The following is an 18726-nucleotide window of genomic DNA, read 5'->3' on the forward strand; positions in this document are numbered from 1 at the left end:
GCCTGTGCCCCCCCCCCCCCCGCTAGAAATGCTAAGGTGGGGGGGGGGAGTGGCGGCAGGGAGCTCCTGAGGCGGGGACCAGGAGTGCTGAGTTGCAGGCCTGGCCTCTCCCAGCCGTCACGTCCTCCAGTTTGAGAGAACATTCCTGAGCCCATGGGGCGAAAGGCAACAACCTGGCGGACCCGTGGTCCATTCACCATCCCACGGTGGACCTCCCCAGAACCCAGGAGAAGTTTGAATCCTTAGGTGGCCCGACGTCGCCTCTCCCCACCCCAGCCCTGATCCTGACCGACTCCCCAGTTCCTGGAAGTCGCTAGTCCTCAGGCGCCCCAGGTCCCCTCCAGCCCCACCCTTATTGTTGACCGTAGATGTGGCTTCCTCCGGGAAGGCCTCCCTGAGCCCCACGCCCGGCCGTAGGTTCTCACTGTCCGTTCCAGTCCTAGGCCCCCTGGGCCCGCCACCCCCCAGAGCTCCAGGCCTTTCCTCTCCCCGGAGGCTCGGAGGCCGAATCGGGCCAGTGAACCGACCCGAGACGGCAGCGAGAAGCCGCTGCGTAGCGCAGACGTCCCAAGAGGCGCCGCCCTCCCGAGGGGCTTTGGCGCCCGCCGCGGCAGAGGCGGGGTGCAGGGCTGGAGGGAAACCAAGGACCCACAGATGCGCAGACAGACGGACGCGGCGGTGGGCCGCGCCTCCGGGGGCGGGGCGGTCCGAGGGGCGGCGCGGAGGCATGCGCCCTGCTCCGCCCCCCGCCCCCGGCCGCCCGAGCTCTGCCAGCCGAGCGGCGGGAGCCGAGCGCGGCGGCGGCGGCGGCGGTGGCGGCGGCGCGAGGGGAGGGAGGGGCGGCGGGCCGAGCGGAACGCGCGGGCCCCGGGCGGCGCCGCCAGGATGCCCCGGCCCGCGGGCCGCTCCGCCGCCAGCCACCCCCGCGGCCCCCGGCGGCCCGCGCTCGGCCCGGGAGCGCGTGAGCCTCAGCCAGAGCCGGAGGCGGGAGCAGCGAGCAGGAGCCCCGGGCGCCCGAACGCAGGGTGAGCGCCGCCGCCCGGGCCCGGGGACGGCCGGGTGGGAGGACCCTGGGCATGAGGCACCCCCGGCGGGAGAGCTCTGGGCGGGGAGGGTCTGCCTGATGCCCGTAGGTCTCACGGTCTGTCCGCGGGGCGGCGGGCATCGCTGAGGGCCATGCACCGCCCCCCCAACTTGGGGACCTTCGGGGTAACTTCCCAGGGGCCGCTCCTTCCTTCGTCCCGCCTCCCCGCCCTTCCCCCCCCCCCCCCCCCCCGCCTCCCGGCGGCAGCCGCTTGCTGGGAGCGGTGATGGCCAGTCTAGGGGTACTGGGCCCACCCCTGCCCAGCGTAATCCGTGGGGACGGCTGGTTCCCGGGCCGTAGCTCGGACGCGCCCTCGGGCTTGGGTAGGGCCGGGGGTTCCGCTTGGGACCTGCAGGCTGGGGCGCGCCGGGCCGGGCGGGAGTATCGAAGCGCCGAGAGGCAGGAACCACTCGCTGGGTTGGGGGGCGGGCGGGGGGGGGGGGCGTGCCGGAGATGCGGAGGCTCCGCGCTGAGAGCCCCGCCCTGGGCGGCAGCGGGGCCGGGTGTCGCGGGCAGTTGGGCGGCAGCGCGGGCGGGGCTGAGGCCCGCGCGAGCCGGGCGGGTGCAGCGGGAGCCCGGGGAATCCTTTCAAGTTCTGGGTTCTCTTTGTTGCGCAATAGAGCCCTGGGGCCACGAGGCTTCATTGGCCCGGGACCGTGACGTCACGCCGGGGCCCCGCCCGCAGACCCTGCGGAGGGAGTCTTCTGGGCCGGCGGGGTCCCGGGCGGGTCGCATCTGCGACGTGCTGTGGGGCGGCGGGGGGGGAGGGGGGGGGGAGGAAGGAGGGGTTCCAGGATCTGAGGGAGGCAGGAAGCCCCAACCTGAAATGCTGGGGGGGACGCTCTGAGTGTGTCTCGGAAGAAACTTCCCAGCAGTGGGCGGCGACACCTGGGTGCGGACCGCACTAGCTGGAGCCCAGCCTGGGGTCTGGCCCTCAGTGTCCGCTGCTCCCTGTGAAGAATGAACAGCAGGCGTGTGATCAGTGGGTCTTTGGTCATCAGCCTGGAGGAAGGGGTCTCCCAGTTCGTACACTGTTAAGCCCCCTCTCACTGTGAATTTGGAGACCTGGGAAATGCACTCCCCACCTCCACCCCAGTGACATTTCTCCCCTGTCCCCAGGACCACCACTCTCAGGAATCCTGGGCTGCAAACCCAGCCCTCATACTTCCTCCCTGTGTTGCTCCAGCTTCTGAGCCTCAGTGTTCCCATCTGCAGTGTGGGAAGAGTAGGACCCATCCGGCAGGGACAGAGGGTTGAAAGGCAGCCTCTTTTCAAGGACCAAAAATGCCTGTTTCTGCTAGGGTTCAGGTTTGGATTTGGGCTTGGGTTTGAGAGGCCAGGATTTAGCTGCCAGCCAAGGGGGGGCGGGGGAGGTTGGGTCCTGATTCACGCACATGATAGCTTGGGGCTAATGTTTTAACCCCTGTCTTTGTTTGACTACCTTTAAAATGGGGATGCTGTTGGTATTTACTACACAAAATCTCTGGGGGTGCTAACCAGGAGTGTGCCTGTTCGCGGGAAGATGCTTCCTCCCTCTCCAGGCAAGGCACGTTCTGCCCACAGAACTAGAGCCTTTCCCTGCAGTGAGAGACGGTTAGGACAAGGGGAAGGCCTGGCACCGTGAAAGGTTGTGCCAACCTGTGGCACCTTCCCCACCACCCTGCCCCAGTGATCCATAGGGCCCAGGGTTACAGGGGTCGGACAGAGCCTGTGGGGCATCTGAGGGAAGGCCTCCCAATATGACAGCCAGGGAGACCCAATGTGGGTGGAAACAGATGCTGGCCCACCAGGTGCATGCTGAATCCAGCTTCCTACTTGACAATGTAAAGATCACTGGTTGTCTGTGGTCTCTGGCCCCCCAGCGGCACCCACACCCTGCCTGCTCTAGACCCCTCGGTACACCCTGTGCCCTCACCCCAAAGCCGGGCTGTCCCAGGTTCCGGTTGGGGTGACTGTGTCTGCCCACACGGGTCTGAGGCTTACCCACACCTCCAAGCTCGGGGTCTTGGCCCTTAAGGGACAGCCGAGCTCAGTGAGCCAAGAGGGCTGTGGTACGGACTTCTACCTGTCAAGCATTTATCGAATGCTTACTGTGTGCTTGGCTGCATTCCTTGGCATAGTGTATCTACTGTCCGAGGTAGGTACTGTCGTGTCCAGCTGACAGATGAGAAAAATGAGGCTCAACTGAGTCAAGTAATTGGCTGCAGAGCTAGAGGCAGAGTCTAGCAGCTGTTTACCCCACCCCACGTGGCCTCATGCATGCTGATATCAAAGAGCTTTGCTGGACACTGGAATGGCTGGCTGGTGGGGGGTCCGACGGGGCCACCCCGTCTCCCACACTGGGTCTGGGGTGGGGAAGAGGAGGAAGCTCTGTACGCAGAAGCCTGAAGTTTGGGAGGGAATTTCCCTGGCCCCAGAACTTCCCCAACCCCGTAGGAGGCCTTTAGGAGCGCTGGTATGGTCGAGGACAGTCTCCTCCCCTGGGTCACGGGTCTGGGCAGGCCCACAGCAGGGGCGGATAAGATGCATCCCTCAGAGGTCCCTCAGTGCCCAGGGGGCTCAGGCCACAGATAGACCAAAAGAACCCCGGACAAGACAGGAAAGGGCCGAGTGGTATTGCCTACCCTGCCCTGAGGGCCAGGGGCCTGCAGTGTCCTGCCCATTCCAAGCTGGAAACAGTCCCTGGGGGATGGCATGGCTGTGTCTGATACAGCAGCTGCTCAAAAGTGCTGGGGGCAAGAGAATTGCAACCGGTAAGATTAAACAGGCGCTTGAGTAAGAAGGGCCAAGTATAGGCAGAGGACACAGTAGGCTTTCACCTAGCATTGTACTTCTCATCCTGCCTGTTCCAGGCTATGGCCACATTGTCCTGTTGTCCCGGCCTCATATCAGAGGGACCAGCCAGTGCTCCGCTCGAAGAAGTAGCTTAGGGCTGCCAGGCTTGGAAGGAGGAGGGAGAGACTCTGCCTGGCCGCCTGGCGGGATGGAGCGCCTCTCCAACATGTGCGTTCTGCCCAACTTCCTGTGTCCCTGGCTCGTGGCTGTCGGCTGTCAGCCGTTCCTCATTGGGGTCAAGGTCTGGTCCCTGGGCTGTCTACAGACCCATGCTGTCCGAGGCATCCATAGCATAATACTGATCGCCTCCCCAGAGCACCACCGTGTACAAGACCTGCTCCCAGAGCATGAATGTGACCACCACCCAGAGCGCCCACTGGGTGTGAGACCCGGCCCAGGGCTTTAGAGATGCGGCAGCTGTCCGCCCCAGCCTCACCCTGGAGGAATCATCATCGCCCCGTTCCAGAGGACATGGGGGCAGGAGCCTTGCTCAAGCCACACAGCTGGTAGGCTGGAGCTTAGTTTGCACCCCTGGCCTGCGGTAGTGCAGGGGGCTGACCCAGGCAAAGCAGGCTGCCCGTTCCCAAGCTGGCCATGGAAGTGGTCGCCAGATCACCCCTGCTGCACAGGGAGCTTCAGGGGGCTCACCCTCTAAGGCATGCCCTCATTTGGCCAAACGAAGCGGGACTGATTAAGATAAGGGCCCCTGATGTGCGCCCTTATGGGCCCTTATGATGTGTGTGGGACGCATCGTGCGGGCTGTGTGAGGGTTGGGGACATTTATGGTAAGTGCTGGTTCCTGGGCAGGGCCAGGGCACCAGGGGACAAGAGCGCCCAGCTGGGATGAACGCAGCTGTCCTGGAAGCAAACCCAGACCCAGACCTTGGCCAGGAGCAGGTGGAAGGGAGGGTGTTTGCACTTTATTGGGCACCCCTGGCCGTGTCCCCTGGGTGCCAGGGACATGGGCTGGAGGCCTCGGAGTAGAGAAGAGGCAAAGCAGCCCAGCTCAAGCCAGGACCGTACAGGTAATGGTGCATCAGGAGACCCCTCCATCCCCCACTCTAAGGAGCCAGAGGGACAGTCCCCGCGCACTCATCGGCTTCTCCCCCACTGCAGATGCTCGCGGTCCCTGGTGTCTCCGAGCCACCACGTGTGAGGGCCGCTGCTCCCAGCTGAGGCCTGGCCCCGAGGAGGATGTCTCAGCTGCTGGCCGGCGCCCGTCTGCACCATGAGTGATGAGCGGCGGCTGCCTGGCAGTGCGGTGGGCTGGCTGGCATGCGGAGGCCTCTCCCTGCTGGCCAATGCCTGGGGCATCCTGAGTGTGGGTGCCAAGCAGAAGAAGTGGAAGCCGCTGGAGTTTCTGCTGTGTACGCTCGCGGCCACCCACATGCTCAACGTCGCGGTGCCCATCACCACGTACGCCGTGGTGCAGCTGCGGCGGCAGCGCCCCGACTACGAGTGGAACGAGGGCCTCTGCAAGGTCTTTGTCTCCACCTTCTACACCCTCACCCTGGCCACCTGCTTCTCCGTCACCTCCCTCTCCTACCACCGCATGTGGATGGTCCGCTGGCCGGTCAACTACCGGTGAGCTCTCGGGCATGTGCACGTGTGCACTTCCGGACCTGGCGTTGATAGAGGGGGGCTGGTGGGCAGTGCATAGAGGCCCGAGGGGCGTCTATACCCACAAACGGCCCCAGGGTGCTGATGACCCACCCCCCCCCCCAGCTGTGGTGCCACACCTGTGTTGCGCTGGGGGCAGACAGGGAGGCTCCGGAGGGGCTGTTCTGGGCCGCGGCTGGCATGCACGTGTAGCTGTGCCTGGGGGTACACGGTATCCAGTACAGAAATGCTTGGTGGGGGGACGTGTGACAACACACGAGGATCCCCCGTGCAAGGGACGAGGCCCCCCTTTGCCGACTGTCATGACTGTGATGTACTGGGGGGGCCGGGGTGGTCGGGGATCCTCTGCGGTCGGGGCTCCGGGAAGACCCGGTGAGTGACACCTCGCTCCTGTCCCTACTCTGTGTCAGGCTGAGCAACGCCAAGAAACAGGCAGTGCATACGGTCATGGGCATCTGGATGGTGTCCTTCATCCTGTCAGCCCTGCCTGCCGTCGGCTGGCACGACACGACTGAGCGCTTCTATACCCACGGCTGCCGCTTCATCGTGGCAGAGATCGGCCTGGGCTTCGGCGTCTGTTTCCTGCTGTTGGTGGGCGGCAGTGTGGCCATGGGTGTGGTCTGCACAGCCATCGCCCTCTTCCAGACACTGGCTGTGCAGGTGGGGCCGCGGGCCGGCCGCCGCGCCTTCACCGTGCCCACAATCGTGGTGGAGGACGCCCAGGGCAAGCGCCGCTCCTCCATCGACGGCTCTGAGCCCGCCAAAACCTCGCTGCAGATCACGGGCCTGGTGGCCACCATCGTCATCATCTACGACTGCCTCATGGGCTTCCCTGTGCTGGTGGGTGAGACTGTCAGCTGGCGGGAGCCTGTCAGGGGGACTTGGGCTCCGGGACAGCCCTGGGGTCAGGCACGCTCCAGGCGTCAGGTGGTTGAATCCTCCCACCCAATCCATGGCCGGGGCAGGGCGGGGGGGGGGGCATTATCATCATCATCATCCCATTTTGCAGATTTGGAAACTGAGGTTCAGAGAGGTAAAATGACCCACCTAAAGTTAAGGCAGCTGTATTGGGACTTGAGCCCAAGTCAGATGACTACAGACCCCAGGATCTTTCTGGCACACTGTAGGGACATTTCTTACCAGAGTGAGGCCCATTCAAGCAGAGGATGTAGAATGTGGAGTAACATGACCACCTGACCCCAAGAATAAAGTCTGGATTCAACAGCCATGGCCTCGCACCCACAGGGCTCCAGCCCAGCCCCCTGAAGGGTCTGGAGTGGGACAGGAAGGGGTCTAGGGGCAAGGACCAGCCCGAGACTTTGTCCAAGCAGCTAGGCAGGGGCTGTGTGCAGTGGGGCCCTACGTCTCCAGTCTGTGCTGATGGAGAGAAGGAGCGTGTGCAGAATTGCAGAGCCACGAGGGGACAGCAGTGGAGGAAGAGCGTCCCCCCACCTTCCCTTCAGGGCATGGAAAGGGGTGCTGTTTGTGGAGCTCACTCCACGCTGCAGGCCTGCTATGGTGTCTGAGATCTTTACTTCACACTGTGGGGTGTTCTTGGCCCATTTCATAGATGAAGAAACTGAGCCCCAGAGAGGTTCAGCACCCTTCCGAGGGTCACACAGCTCGCATAGTGGAACCAGTGTGATGAGTGTATCATACCCACTCTGCTCTGATAGGGGACTAATTAAATGTCACTCTGGGTGGGGGAAGGGACTCTCCTGGGGGAGAGTTCCCTGCATCCACCACCATGCAGGGGAAGAGCGAGGAGGCCACTGGCCGCGGAGGAGTGAGGATGGCAAAAAAAGTCCCTGAACTGGGAAGCTTGGGACCTGGTTCTCCAAACCTCGGTTTCCTCTTCCCAAAAAGGGATTGGTAAAGCACACCCCCACCTCTCTCCTTGGGCAGTCATGAGGCCGACGTGAGGGAAGGCCCGCCCCGTGCTGCCCGGCGTCATGTGAAGGACCATCTGTGCACTCGGTGGGTTCTGGCCGTGCATCTGGGCAGCCAGCGGCTCTTGCCGGACACGGACTTCTTCCCTCACACTCTGGCTCCTTCCGGCCCAAGAGCCCATAGCGACGTCTGCTGCCTCCTCCTCCCGCACGCGGGAGAAGTGAGGGGCGAGGGGGGCGGGGGGTCCTGCCAGGTGCCAGGCCGAGCCCTGTGCCCACAGGTGGTGAGCTTCAGCAGCCTTCGGGCGGACGCCTCGGCGCCCTGGATGGCGCTGTGTGTGCTGTGGTGCTCCGTGGCCCAGGCGCTCCTGCTGCCCGCGTTCCTCTGGGCCTGCGACCGTTACCGCGCCGACCTCAAGGCCGTCTGGGAGAAGTGTGTGGCCCTCATGGCTAACGACGAGGACTCGGACAATGGTGAGGATGACCTGGGAGAGGCCCCAGGGAGAAGGGGGCCTGGGCGAGGTCAGCAGGGTGACAGCTGTCAGGTGACCACCCCATGGCACTGAGGGGACCCCTTGCTCAAATGGCCTTGAACCCCTAAGGGACCTAAGTGTCTCCTGGGGTGTTCTCCTCTCAGGTGAGTCCCCCAGCCCCACAGCCAAAAGGTGGTAGAGCTAGAATTTGAACTCAGGACTCTGCCCTGTGTGTGTGTGTGTGTGTGTGTGTGTCTGAGTGTGTCTGAGGGTCCCTGGAACTCACTCTCCGATGCCCCCAGGTTTCCGTGGCCCCTAAGCTTTTGCCCCACCCTGCAGATACCAGCCTGGAGGGTGGCATCCCCCCGGACCTGGTGCTGGAGCACTCTGTCGACTACAGCTATGGAGGTGACTTTGTGGCCCTGGACAGGATGGCTAAGTATGAGCTCTCTGCCCTGGAGGGGGGCCTGCCCCAGTTCTACCCGCTGCGGCCCTTGCAGGAGGACAAGACACAGTACCTGCAGGTAGGGCACCGGGCAGGGCCCGAGACCCCCAAAATGCGGGTGTGTGTGTGGGGAGGGGGGGGGAAGTATCGTGATCTCCCCAAGGCCTTTCCTCTCTGAGCCGCGCGTCGGTCCCCGTTTTCCAGGAGGGCAGCCCGGGTTAACCCCGCCCGTCCTGACAGGTCCCGCCCACGCGACGCTTCTCCCACGACGACGCCGAAGTGTGGGCCGCCGTCCCGCTGCCCGCCTTCCTGCCGCGCTGGGGCTCGGGCGAGGACCTGGCCGCCCTGGTGCTGCCCTCTGGGTCTGACCGGCGCCGCGGCAGCCTGCTGGCCTTCGCGGAGGACGCGCCCCCGTTCCGCCCGCGCCGCCGCTCGGCCGAGAGCCTGCTGTCGCTGCGCCCCCCCGCCCCCGACGGCGGCCCGCGCCGCGCCCGCGACTCGCCCCCCGGCAGCCCGCGCCTCCGCCCCGGGCCCGGCGCCCGCTCCGCCTCGGCCTCGCTGCTGCCCGACGCCTTCGCGCTGACCGCCTTCGAGAGCGAGCCGCAGGCCCTGCGCCGCCCGCCCGCCCCGCAGGGGCCCCTCCTCGACGGCGCCCAGCCCGGCGAAGACGCGGCGCCCCCTGGCGGCGGCGGCGCGCAGCGGAGCCCCGGGCCGCGCCCGGCCGTGCACGCGCGCGCGGGGCCCCTGCGGACCGGCCTGAGCGCGTCGTGGGGCGAGCCCGGGGGCCTGCGCGCGGCGGGGGGCGGCGGCGGCGGCAGCACCAGCAGCTTCCTGAGCTCGCCCTCCGAGTCCTCGGGCTACGTCACGCTGCACTCGGACTCGCTGGGCTCCGCGTCCTAGGGCCTACCGGCGCCTCCCCACGCGCGCCCGGCGGGCCGGGCCGCCCGCAGGGACCAAAGCACCAAAGATGCCGCGCTGACCCAGGCCGGGCTCCGGGCAGCGCCACGCGGGGCCCGCCGACGGCGCCTGGCCGTGGGCCAGCTCTCCCTGCGTGACTGAGCCGCGGGCATTTCCTGGAGTGACGGCGGCTGCCCTGGACGACCGCCGGGCACGGACCAGCTGCTGGGTACCGCATCTCGGGGCAGAGCGAGCCTGGCTTGGGTAAAGGCCCTGATGCACCTCGCGCAGCCCCGGGGCAGCTGGGTTGGGGGGATGGGGGTGGCGGCCGGGAGCCCAGGGACAGGGCCACCACTAGACGGAGCAAAGCCCAGCCCTGCAGGAGCCACCGGGCTACACCCTACTTTCCACTTTGCACTGTAACTGTCTCACCCCCGTGGGGGGCAGGGTACAGAGGGTCTCTAAGCACAGGGGTCTTCAAAGCCCAAACAAGCTCTCTGAGCAGGTGTTCCTGCTGACCAGTTCTGCCTCGGTTTCCCCATCTGTTTTGAGCAGGTGACCATGTTAACTCTCAGGACTGTTGGGAGAAGTCTCCTGGTCCCTGTGCACTGGCTCCTCAATGGACAGGGTGTGAGAGCATCTAGGGCCCTCTGGGGGCCCTTTGTGGGGCGTCAGTCTCCAGTGTGTGGCCCGGTGTGGCCTCTGCACCTGAGGCCTCCCACTCTCAGTGCCCCCGGCCCCCCAGGGACACACCCCAGCTAAAGCACAGCACTTTTCCTCCACCACCCACCTTGACCACTGTTAGTGTCCCCCCACCCTCATCACCCTGCCATCCCTGTCTCCCCAGCAAGTCAGCCTGTGACTCCCATCATGAAAGTCATGGGTCCGTGATGGGAAAGAACTGAAGAAAGGGAAAAGGGGCTTCCTTATCCTGATGCCCCAGGGAAGGAATCCTGGCTTAGAGTCCTCCCAGGTTGTGGGCCTTAGGGTCCTCCCTCACCCGTGGACAGGGCTCTTGGCTTTGCCATGGGTCTTAGGGAAGGGCCTGCTGGGTATTCTTTGGAGAAAGACCCTAGGCTCAGGCTAAGGAGAAGCCCAGGAACAGCTGTGACCTTGAGCTGAAAGGACAAGGGCAAATGCAGAGGCTGTGTCATCCTGGCCCCTGCCTCCACACAATGGCCCCTACACCTCAGCCCCAGCCCCTCCCCCAGCAGATTCCAGGGCCAGCACAGAGCCTGCCGGCCCTGTGTTCCCTCCTGCTCTGTCACCTGGGATTGCAACGCTGCCCCGGACCCTCTGGTGGTCAGGCCCATTTCCTCACCCCCCTGACAAGGTCTTGGCCCCAGAGAAGGCCCTGGGAGGGGCGAGGATAGGGGGCTACCTGGCTCCATCTATGCTTTGGAGGCCACTGGTCCTAGGCTGTGGGGTAACTGGGCAGGGAGGAGCCAGCCACAGGTGAGCAGGACAGAAAACCACAGTAGGGCCCCAGCCATGGGAGGGGCCACCTCTGGCCAATGCTGCTGTGCCTTCAAGGACCCACATGTCCAGTGGGGGCAGAGATCGTCAGCTAGCCACTGTGTCATCCCCCCCCCCCCCACCCCTTGCTCAGGCCGGCCCACTTGTCACATTGGGTTTTTACTCTGTATTTCATATCCAATGGCAATACTTGCAGGGAGACATGATACCCCCCAATCCCTCCAGTTATGGTTTTTACAAAAATTAAAAGGACCCCAGATGGAGGACCCTGGGGCCTGGGTCTCCCCCTCTGATAGTTTGTGCAGCTGCCAGGCCTATTTGCTGCGTTGAGAAGCAGCTTGGCCCCAGGCTCACAGGGGAGGGAGCTCTGTCCTTATACCACCACCCACCCAGAGCCAGGAATCTGTTTGTAGTTTTTTGACGACTGAGCATTTCTCTTCTGTACAGAATACAATAAAAACTTCCTATGATTTGCACCTGGCATTCCTAGGGTGGTTTCATGGAAACACCTTTCCAGAATAGAGCAGCACTGCTAGCCAGCTGTCCGCAAGTGTCTCTCCCTCTGGGTCCAGAAGTCCTCCTAGTGCGCCATCCTTTGGGCCAGTGCCCCTTTTCTATGCCAGCGTTGCAGCCCCACCCAGGGAGCCAGGATGGCCTGGACCAGCGGCAGGACAGAGCAGTGGGGTGGGCACCACAGCGCTAATAGCAGGAGAAGCACTATGAGAGCAGTTGGCAGCCTCCGCACCAGGAGTGGCTTCAGGGACGTTTAGCTTCTGTGAGGTCGGTTCGGGAGAGCAAGAAGGGCAGGGCCTGGGGGCGCCAGACCTATCGTGCCTGGTGGTGACCCGCTCCAGCCCGGGTACGAGTTTGGAGGCCGCTCCCTGGGTCCGCGGTATAAGGTCGCCACCTAGTGGCTGGCAGAGGGATTAGTGCGGCTGCTCCTGTCCCCTACTCGCCCCCAACGCAGCAGGAGGCCGAGACCCCAGGGGCCGCCGCCCCCCCCCCCCCCCCCGCCGACCGCCATAGCCGAGACCCCCTCCCCGCCTGCGCTCCAGAGAGACTGATGGGCGGAGTGGGGGAGCCGGGCCGCTCTCTCCCCGCACTCTAACCAGAATGGGCTTAGCACACATAAGCAAAGCAGGGGTATCCCTAAATGGGAAATGTTTTATAGAAAGTCAGTATTTGTAGTTCAAAAGATGCACCCCAGTAGGCATCGTGGGAGAAATTTGGACTTCCGTGGTCTCTTTGTACCCATCTCACAGGTTCGCCACTGTCTGTATTCTGAATTTCAAGCTGGAAATGCCAGGATCCCTCCCAGGGCTTGGCGCAGGATTCTCATCCCCCAGCCCCGGGCTGCCCCTCGAACACCGGGACCCCGGGCTAGGGTCGGAGCACAGCAGTGACCTCGTTTTCGGAAGAATAAACAGGCGCAGAGCGCTCGGAGGGCTGTCGAGGGTCGCGGGTTCTGTGGCGGCAACAGAAGTCCGGCGGCCGGAACCCTCAGGAGCCGTGCGCTGCGGGGTGTGGGGTGACCCGAGCGGTGGGCGGAGCATCTGGCGGCAGGGCGGGCTGCTGAGCTAGGGCACCTCGGGGCAGGTCTTCTGAGATGGGCGGGCCTCAGAGAGCGCGCCGGCCGGGTGGGCTGTGCTGAGTGCGGAGGGGGTGGGGACCCGTGGAAGCCGGGAAGCTCCAAGGTGGGGGTGGGCTGGGGGCCCCTCGCCGGCGGGGCGGGACCCGGCGAGCTTTGTGCCGGTGGGAACCGGGCGTCCTCGGCTGGCTGAATGGGCCGGGGCGGGGCAGCGATTCTCCTCGCTGCGAGGGGTCCGCTCTGCGCCGCTGCCGACGGCGACCTTCCCACAGCGGCAAGCCTGCGGGGCGGGGGCGGGGGCGGGCTGCCCGCCGGGGGCCCTGGGAAAGAGGAGCAGCCTGGGACATCCCCTCCCAGCCCCGCGAGAAGGTGGGACGAGGAGAGAGCGGGTCCAGCTTGAGTAGGTGGGGCTGGGGGGGCGGGGCACACGTCCCCCTCGAGGCTCCGTGTATTTCCTCGCGTTCGCGGGCACGCGGCACCCTCCCAGCCACCCCTGCCACGGGACCAAGACGGAAGACTGGGGTCCCGGCCATCACCGCAGGCGCGCTCTAAACAGTCTCTGCGTCCCGGGGCCAGAAGGGGGCCCCTTGAGTCTGAGGCGGCGCCGGGACTCACCAGGGCCGCCAAACCCCCAGACCCGGCCCTGGGCTCTCGGCGCAGCGGCGAGGGGCCGGCTGCGGCCCCGGGACGCTGGAGGACGGGCCGGGGAGACCTCCAGGGAAGAGAAGCCGGGGTGGCTGGGACCTCGAGGCGCCGATGGCTGGAGCAGGGACCCAAATGGCGGGGACGCAGGGGCCAAGCGGCGCGGGCGCCTCCGGGCTCGGGCTGGCGCTGTCCATGGTGCTGCCACCTGCGCGCTCAAGCGCCAGGGGGCAGCGCAGGCCGCCGCCGCCGTCCTCTCCGCGCCCCAGAAGCTGGCTAACTCCCGGCAGACAGCTGCGGAAGCCAGACGGGAACTCGGCTCCGCTGGGGACCCGCCAGAGCCCTGGGGGGAGGGGAGCGGACAGGAGAAATGTGAAGGGGAGGGAAGAATAGGAGAGGGGAGGAGGAAAGGAGAGGTGTAGAGAGAGAAAAGGAGGGGAGAAATGTGGCGGGGAAGGGAGGGGAGGGGCTAGGCAACCTGAATTTCTTTCCCAGGGTCCAGACCCTGGCTCACCCGGATTGCGACTGCACTAGCCTGCAGGGTCTTCGCAGCCTCCTGCCTCCAGCAATCTGGGGCCCTCTCCTCACCCAGCTGCCCACTGCCCCGAGCTCTCTTCTCATCCATCCCTCCTTTATCTGGCCTTGTGATATCCACGGGTCTGACGCCACAAGTGTCCCCCCCACCCCCAGATCCTTGCCCTATCCCCTCCAGACTCCCTCCCACCTTGAGCCGAGTTCTGAAGGCTTTTCATGTACTTGACGCTCAGCTCCAGTATATCCGCCTTCTCCAACTTGCGTTTCCGGATCTGCAGATCCGTGGAAAGGGCTCTTAGCTGCACAGTCCGACTTGGAAGGGATGAGGTTGGGGATCGTATCACCCCCACCTCACCACATCCCCACGTCTCACCTGGTGGGAGTAGTGTTTTTCCAGCAACGACTTCAGCTGCTCCAGTGATACATTGATGCGTGCCCGTCGCTTCTTCTCCATCAGTGGCTTGGAGATCTGTAGAGGGGTGGCATTATAGGACAGGGCCAGGGTCCTTTTGCCCTTTGCCCCACCCCACCCCCGGCTTGGCAGGCCCACACCCTGAGCCCTTCAGGACCTTGCGGAAGCCGCCGGCTTGGCCACCGGAGCTGCCCTGGGTCCCAGGCTTAGTGCCCATGTTGTCGTATCTGCTCCTGTGGGAGGCAGTGCCGCCTTTATAGGGGCTCCTCGTTTACATGTCAATGAGGCGCTCCTGGACTCGAGGGACCCCGAGGGGGAGGAGATGAGAGGGGGATGCACTGGGAAATTCCCCACCTCTCTGTGCGACCCCCTCTCAAAGCCCAGGCTTCAGCCTTACCTCCAGGAACCCTCCTTTCTTCCAAGGGGCCCTCCTCTTCCCCTTTCTCAGTCTTTCCCATATCCCTTTCGCCCCCACTACTTCCCGAGTCTGGGGTCCCCTCCCATGCACATCCCTCCGTGCCCTGTTCTGTCCCAGTGTTTAGTGTCCCTAGGGACAGAGCCTCACTAGTCCCACTTACCTAGTGCTTGCCGTCCCTTGCCTCCAAGCATTCTGGGGGGCACCCACTGAGGAAGGTCCATGGGTCCAGCTGGTTCTGAGCCCCGCTAATGACTATGACAACACACCAGGCCTCCGTGTGTCTGATGAAGATGCGGAGGCACGGAGGACCCGCCAGCAAGGCCTTTCTGCGGGTTTCACGCTCTGGCCACGCTGGCAACGCCACATTAGTCGTCCTAATGTTGGGACAATGCAGCGATTTTCTGCCTGTGTCTGCTCAAAGCCGGGCACAGGCTGGGCTTGAGGGGGCCACACAGTGACATGTGTCCCATTAAAGCGTGCAGCCCGCCCTCGGGGCCACAGCCAGTCTCCTCCTAGCTGGGGTCTTGGACTGGGAGCATTCCTGTGCTCAGGTGTGTGTCCTGACCCCAGGTGCCCTCTGGCCCTGTTAGGCCCCAGCCCACACTCTTCCAGCTGGGCCAGTTTCAGTCCTGAGTTTCCAGGCTGGACAACTCAGGCTCTGCCACTTGCCCTCACAGCCGGGGAGTTTATTCCCACCGGCCTTCTCTTGCTCCCAACAAATGAAAGGTGAGGGTGAGAAAGATCACTGGTCATATGGCGAGAGCATCGTTCTGTGCTCTTGGAGGTCTGGGACCCCCAAACACTGTTCATTATTCGGGCTGTGGTTGGAGACCCAGGGAGCTCAGTGGAAGAGACACCCACCCCAGGACCTGTTAGGCCCTACAGCAGGACTGCTGCAGTCCCGGGTTGGGCCTCAGGAGCAGGACTCCAGTAGCTGTGGCTGACAGGATGACGTCCCTGGACTCATCTCCAGTTACCTCCCTGTCCTGGGTTCGCAAGGTCCCAGGTTCAAGGTTTATAAAATGGGGCTCCGAACAATGCTGGCTCCCACGGCTACTCGCGAGGGCAAGGAAGTAGCTTCGACGCAAAAGTTCTGCAGTTGAGCCCTGCGGCAGAGGAATAAACAAATCGGCCTTTGCGAGGGACCCAGCGCGAGGGGGAGGGGAGATTGTTGGGTCCCGGATGGGCCCCCTGGCTCCCTGGAGAGGGGCTATCTTCTTCCCCCACACCCGCCCCTGCCCGGAGTATTGATGGGCCCTGCCTGGGGCAGAGGCTTCTCAGGCTCCTAGCAGCGTGGAGAATCGCGCTCCGCCCTCCTTTCAAGGCCCAGGCTGCGTCGGCCGGGGTTCCGAGGTGCTCTTCCGCCCCGGCCGCAGGACCCCGGGCCAGATCGGGCCGGGCCGGGCCCGGGGCGGGCGGCGGGGCCGAGGCCGGCCGGCCAGCGTTGGCACGCGCCGGGCAGCTTTGAAACACCGGGGGCTGAGCGGGCCCCACTGGCCTCCGTGCGCTCCCCCGGCTTGGGGCGGTGGCGGCTCGGTACAAAGGCGCCGCGGGGCAGGCGGGCGGCGGGGCCGGGCACAAAGGGGGCAGCCGAGTGTTAAGGGCATTGTGCCGGCCGCACAAAGCCCGCCCGCGCCCGCCCCCTCGGGGCCAAACTCCGGGCGCCCCGCTGCGCGCGGGCTTCCAGCGGCCGCACATCTGCACGGAAGCTGGGCGCGCGCCTCGCTCCGGCGGTCGCCCTCCGCCCCCGCCCCCGCTCTCAGCCGCGCGGGCTGCGGGGCAATTTGTCCTCTAATTATGATCCCTCCCCATAAACCGCCGCCCGCGGCTTTCAACTCGGGCGCATTAGCAAACCAATGGCCCTCGGCGCAGCCCTCGCGGCCCGCCCCCTCTCCAGAGTTAGGGCCGCCATAAAGGGGCCCGCGGCCCGCCCCTGCCCGCACCCTAGCATCCGCAGCTCCTGGGGTCGTCACTCCTCTCGAGCCCGGGCGGAAGGCTCCCGGTCGCGCTAGGTGGGGCCGCTCACGTGGGTGGCTTAGTGTGTTCTTAAGCAGTGGAAAATTGACCGCAAAATGAGCTAATTCGCAATGTTCTGCTTTGGCTGCGGGCGGCGAGCCTGGTGGGGCGGCCTGGGCTGGACTCGCATCCGTCAAATTCTGCCTCCGCCCACTTAAAGGGCCTCCGCCTCGCTGCCCCCTACCCCTACCCCGGCACCGCCCCCTGCGCCCCCATTTAGCACCCCCCCCCATCCCGGGACAAGTCCCCGGGCTGGCGTCCCCGCGACTCCCCGCCTAGGCTGATTTTCTCTCTGCTTTCCGGGTTTCCCCACTCCCAGCGCGGCTCGCCCGCCGAGAACCGCCCTTAAGTCGGGCGAGGGTCGGGCAGGACTCAGGGCTGAAACAGATCCTGGTGAGGATTCCACCCTCCCTTTTTCCCCGCGCGCGGAGAAATCCCCACTTGATGCGCAATTCGGGCTCCTGGGCGGCCACGTCCCCACTAAGACCCAGTTGCCCTCCTCCCCCACTCTGTGAGTCCTGAGCTAGACCACCCTCAGCACACTCACAGGCAGGCGGGGTGGGGGTGGGGGGGGGGCTCCGAAGGTGTGCGTAAAGGTTGGGCGGGTGCGTTTTCCGAGGTGGGGTGGGAGGGGCGGCACACCCTCCCCCCCCCCCCCCCCTTATCTAAGAGCAAGCAGGGCGAAGCCTCTCCGGCTGCTGGGAAGGACGTGGACTATCTTAGAAGCCGGGCTTATGCAAACTGGGATGTAGGCCACCGACTCCCTTTCCATCTTTAGCATCTGGGCTCCCCAGGGGGCCTGGAAAGGAGCACGAGTTCCGGCAAAGCGCTGGGGAGACCCAGGTTGCCCTTTGCTCATTCAAGGGGAAAAAAAAAAAATCCTTCTGTAGTTCTGGAGACCTCGGGGGGATTCAAGGAACACTCAGTCCTCTGCTTCCTCAGGCTTGGGAATTGAAGGCAAAAAGTGGCCTGTGCCTTCGTTCTCCCTTTCGCCTTTGGTTTTCTCGACTTTGTCTAAAGAAAAACTGTTACAGAGCAACTGAGGTCTGGAAAGGAGGTAGGCAGGGGGTTTGCAGGCCCCAGGACAAGAGCCGCACCAGATAGTCTACCGACCCTCCCAGGCGATGGCCCTGTGTAACCTCTCCGCCCTGGGTGAGAGCCCCTTTCCCTCCGGCAGCACCCAGGGATTGAAAGCAATGCTAGTTTACTGGGGAGTGCCGCAGAGGCCACCGCCCGCGAGGTGACTTCAGGGAAGAAATACGCCAGCCGGCCGTCTCTGCAGATGCATTTCAAAGGGGAATGAAGTGATTGCTTCGTGTAATTAACTATTGGGACACAGCAAAAGCTCTGAAATGACTCAGCCATTTGTCTCCAGATGGGGTTGGAGTGGCTGCGATTGTTTAACTCTCTTTAGCTGTGTTGGAACTCCGAATGGCCAGGCAGCCAAGGGCCCTCCAGGGGACAAAGGCTGGGACTCCGGTGAGTGCATCAACACTGAACCGGGCTGGCCCAGCTGAGGGAGAGTGAATTCAGAGAGACCCCCATTGTCCCAGGCCTTTGTGTTTCTCCCCAGCTGGCTCTAATCTTTAAATATTTACCCGGCCCTTTTGTGCACTTGTGACTTAGGCACTTCGGGCTGATGTGCTCATAAATTCACATCATTTACCCGTTTCCAGACTAGAGAGAGGAGGCTTTCATGCCTGGAGCCCAGAATGGTCAGAGGAGGGAGAAGAAAACTGTTAGAGGATCAGGGTTCCCTCCTGGGGAGATGAACAGGCCCTTCCTGGCCTCCATGTGGGAAGTGGATGAGACGGAGGGCCTGTGAGTGACAAGGAGCCCCAGAGGCCCCTCGGCAATAACTGACCAGAGACCCACCGGCAGAGGGAGGGGAGAGGCCAGTTCTCAGACCTTTTCTTACTTGGTGTCAAGCTTGGACAAGAGCCAACTTTTCATCCTGGGAAGCTGGTGTGGGTTGAGGTGTTTGGTTCACACCTCACGCTAGCACCTGCGTCTTGTGTGCTTCGCACTTGCTACATTCTCTCTTGCTCCATAAAGCAACCCCGTTTAAGAAAAAGGGTAGGGGCGCCTAGGTGGCTCAGTCGGTTAAGTGCCTGACTCTTGATTGCGGCTCAGGTCATGATCTCATGGTTCTCGAGATCGAGCCCCCCCCCCCCCCCCACCGACCCGCCCCAGTCCTGCTCTGTGCTGACAGCAGGAACCTGCTTGGTATTCTCTCTCTGCCCCTCTCCCACACTCTCTTTCAAAATAAATAAATAATCATAAAGAAAAGAGAGAGAGAGGCTAATTTCATCTCAGCCTACAGTTTAACTTGGAAAAGTCAAGCTGGTTCTTAGGACTCTTTAAGCAGGAGGGAACTGCACTTAGACCCAAGAGGGA

The 18726-nt window shown here is 64.0% G+C and overlaps 2 protein-coding genes across 7 annotated transcripts; one reads left to right on the top strand and one right to left on the bottom strand.

Annotated features, from left to right (window-relative positions):
• The first annotated feature begins 876 nt into the window (after window positions 1-876).
• Window positions 877-11195, top strand: GPR153 (G protein-coupled receptor 153). Of its 3 annotated transcripts, XM_047873590.1 has the most exons (7): window positions 1950-3221; window positions 4727-4944; window positions 5036-5503; window positions 5950-6379; window positions 7710-7902; window positions 8241-8425; window positions 8587-11195. In XM_047873590.1, the coding sequence occupies exons 3-7, from the start codon at window positions 5148-5150 to the stop codon at window positions 9244-9246; spliced, it is 1824 nt and encodes a 607-aa protein (XP_047729546.1). In that variant the 5' UTR covers window positions 1950-3221; window positions 4727-4944; window positions 5036-5147; the 3' UTR covers window positions 9247-11195. The 3 variants fall into 3 exon arrangements, with proteins under 3 accessions (XP_047729545.1, XP_047729546.1, XP_047729547.1); XM_047873589.1 differs by lacking the exons at window positions 1950-3221; window positions 4727-4944 and adding an exon at window positions 877-1025; XM_047873591.1 differs by lacking the exon at window positions 1950-3221 and having other exon boundaries at window positions 3856-4944.
• Window positions 11196-11936: 741 nt separating this feature from the next.
• Window positions 11937-15532, bottom strand: HES3 (hes family bHLH transcription factor 3). 4 transcript variants are annotated; one of them, XM_047871766.1, is made up of 6 exons: window positions 15291-15532; window positions 14474-14687; window positions 14053-14128; window positions 13857-13952; window positions 13674-13755; window positions 11937-13292 (listed from the first exon to the last, which is right to left on the bottom strand). In XM_047871766.1, the coding sequence occupies exons 3-6, from the start codon at window positions 14110-14112 to the stop codon at window positions 12919-12921; spliced, it is 612 nt and encodes a 203-aa protein (XP_047727722.1). In that variant the 5' UTR covers window positions 14113-14128; window positions 14474-14687; window positions 15291-15532; the 3' UTR covers window positions 11937-12918. The 4 variants fall into 4 exon arrangements, with proteins under 4 accessions (XP_047727722.1, XP_047727721.1, XP_047727720.1 ...); XM_047871765.1 differs by having other exon boundaries at window positions 15175-15532; XM_047871764.1 differs by having other exon boundaries at window positions 14053-14187; window positions 14474-15532.
• Window positions 15533-18726: the final 3194 nt, after the last annotated feature.

The sequence above is a fragment of the Prionailurus viverrinus genome, chromosome C1, assembly GCF_022837055.1.
Source record: "Prionailurus viverrinus isolate Anna chromosome C1, UM_Priviv_1.0, whole genome shotgun sequence".
NCBI lineage: Eukaryota > Metazoa > Chordata > Mammalia > Carnivora > Felidae > Prionailurus > Prionailurus viverrinus.

Bases quoted from the DNA above. Each gene is read 5' to 3' on its own strand.
- GPR153 (XM_047873589.1), top strand. From the start codon at position 5,148: ATGAGTGATGAGCGGCGGCTGCCTGGCAGTGCGGTGGGCTGGCTGGCA. The intron at 7,903-8,240 runs GTGAGGATGACC...CCCACCCTGCAG, and splicing joins CGACGAGGACTCGGACAATG to ATACCAGCCTGGAGGGTGGC. The intron at 8,426-8,586 runs GTAGGGCACCGG...CCGTCCTGACAG, and splicing joins ACAAGACACAGTACCTGCAG to GTCCCGCCCACGCGACGCTT.
- HES3 (XM_047871766.1), bottom strand. From the start codon at position 14,112: ATGGGCACTAAGCCTGGGACCCAGGGCAGCTCCGGTGGCCAAGCCGGC. The intron at 13,953-14,052 runs GTCCTGAAGGGC...ACCCCTCTACAG, and splicing joins AAGCCGGCGGCTTCCGCAAG to ATCTCCAAGCCACTGATGGA. The intron at 13,756-13,856 runs GTGAGACGTGGG...ACGGATCTGCAG, and splicing joins AAAAACACTACTCCCACCAG to ATCCGGAAACGCAAGTTGGA.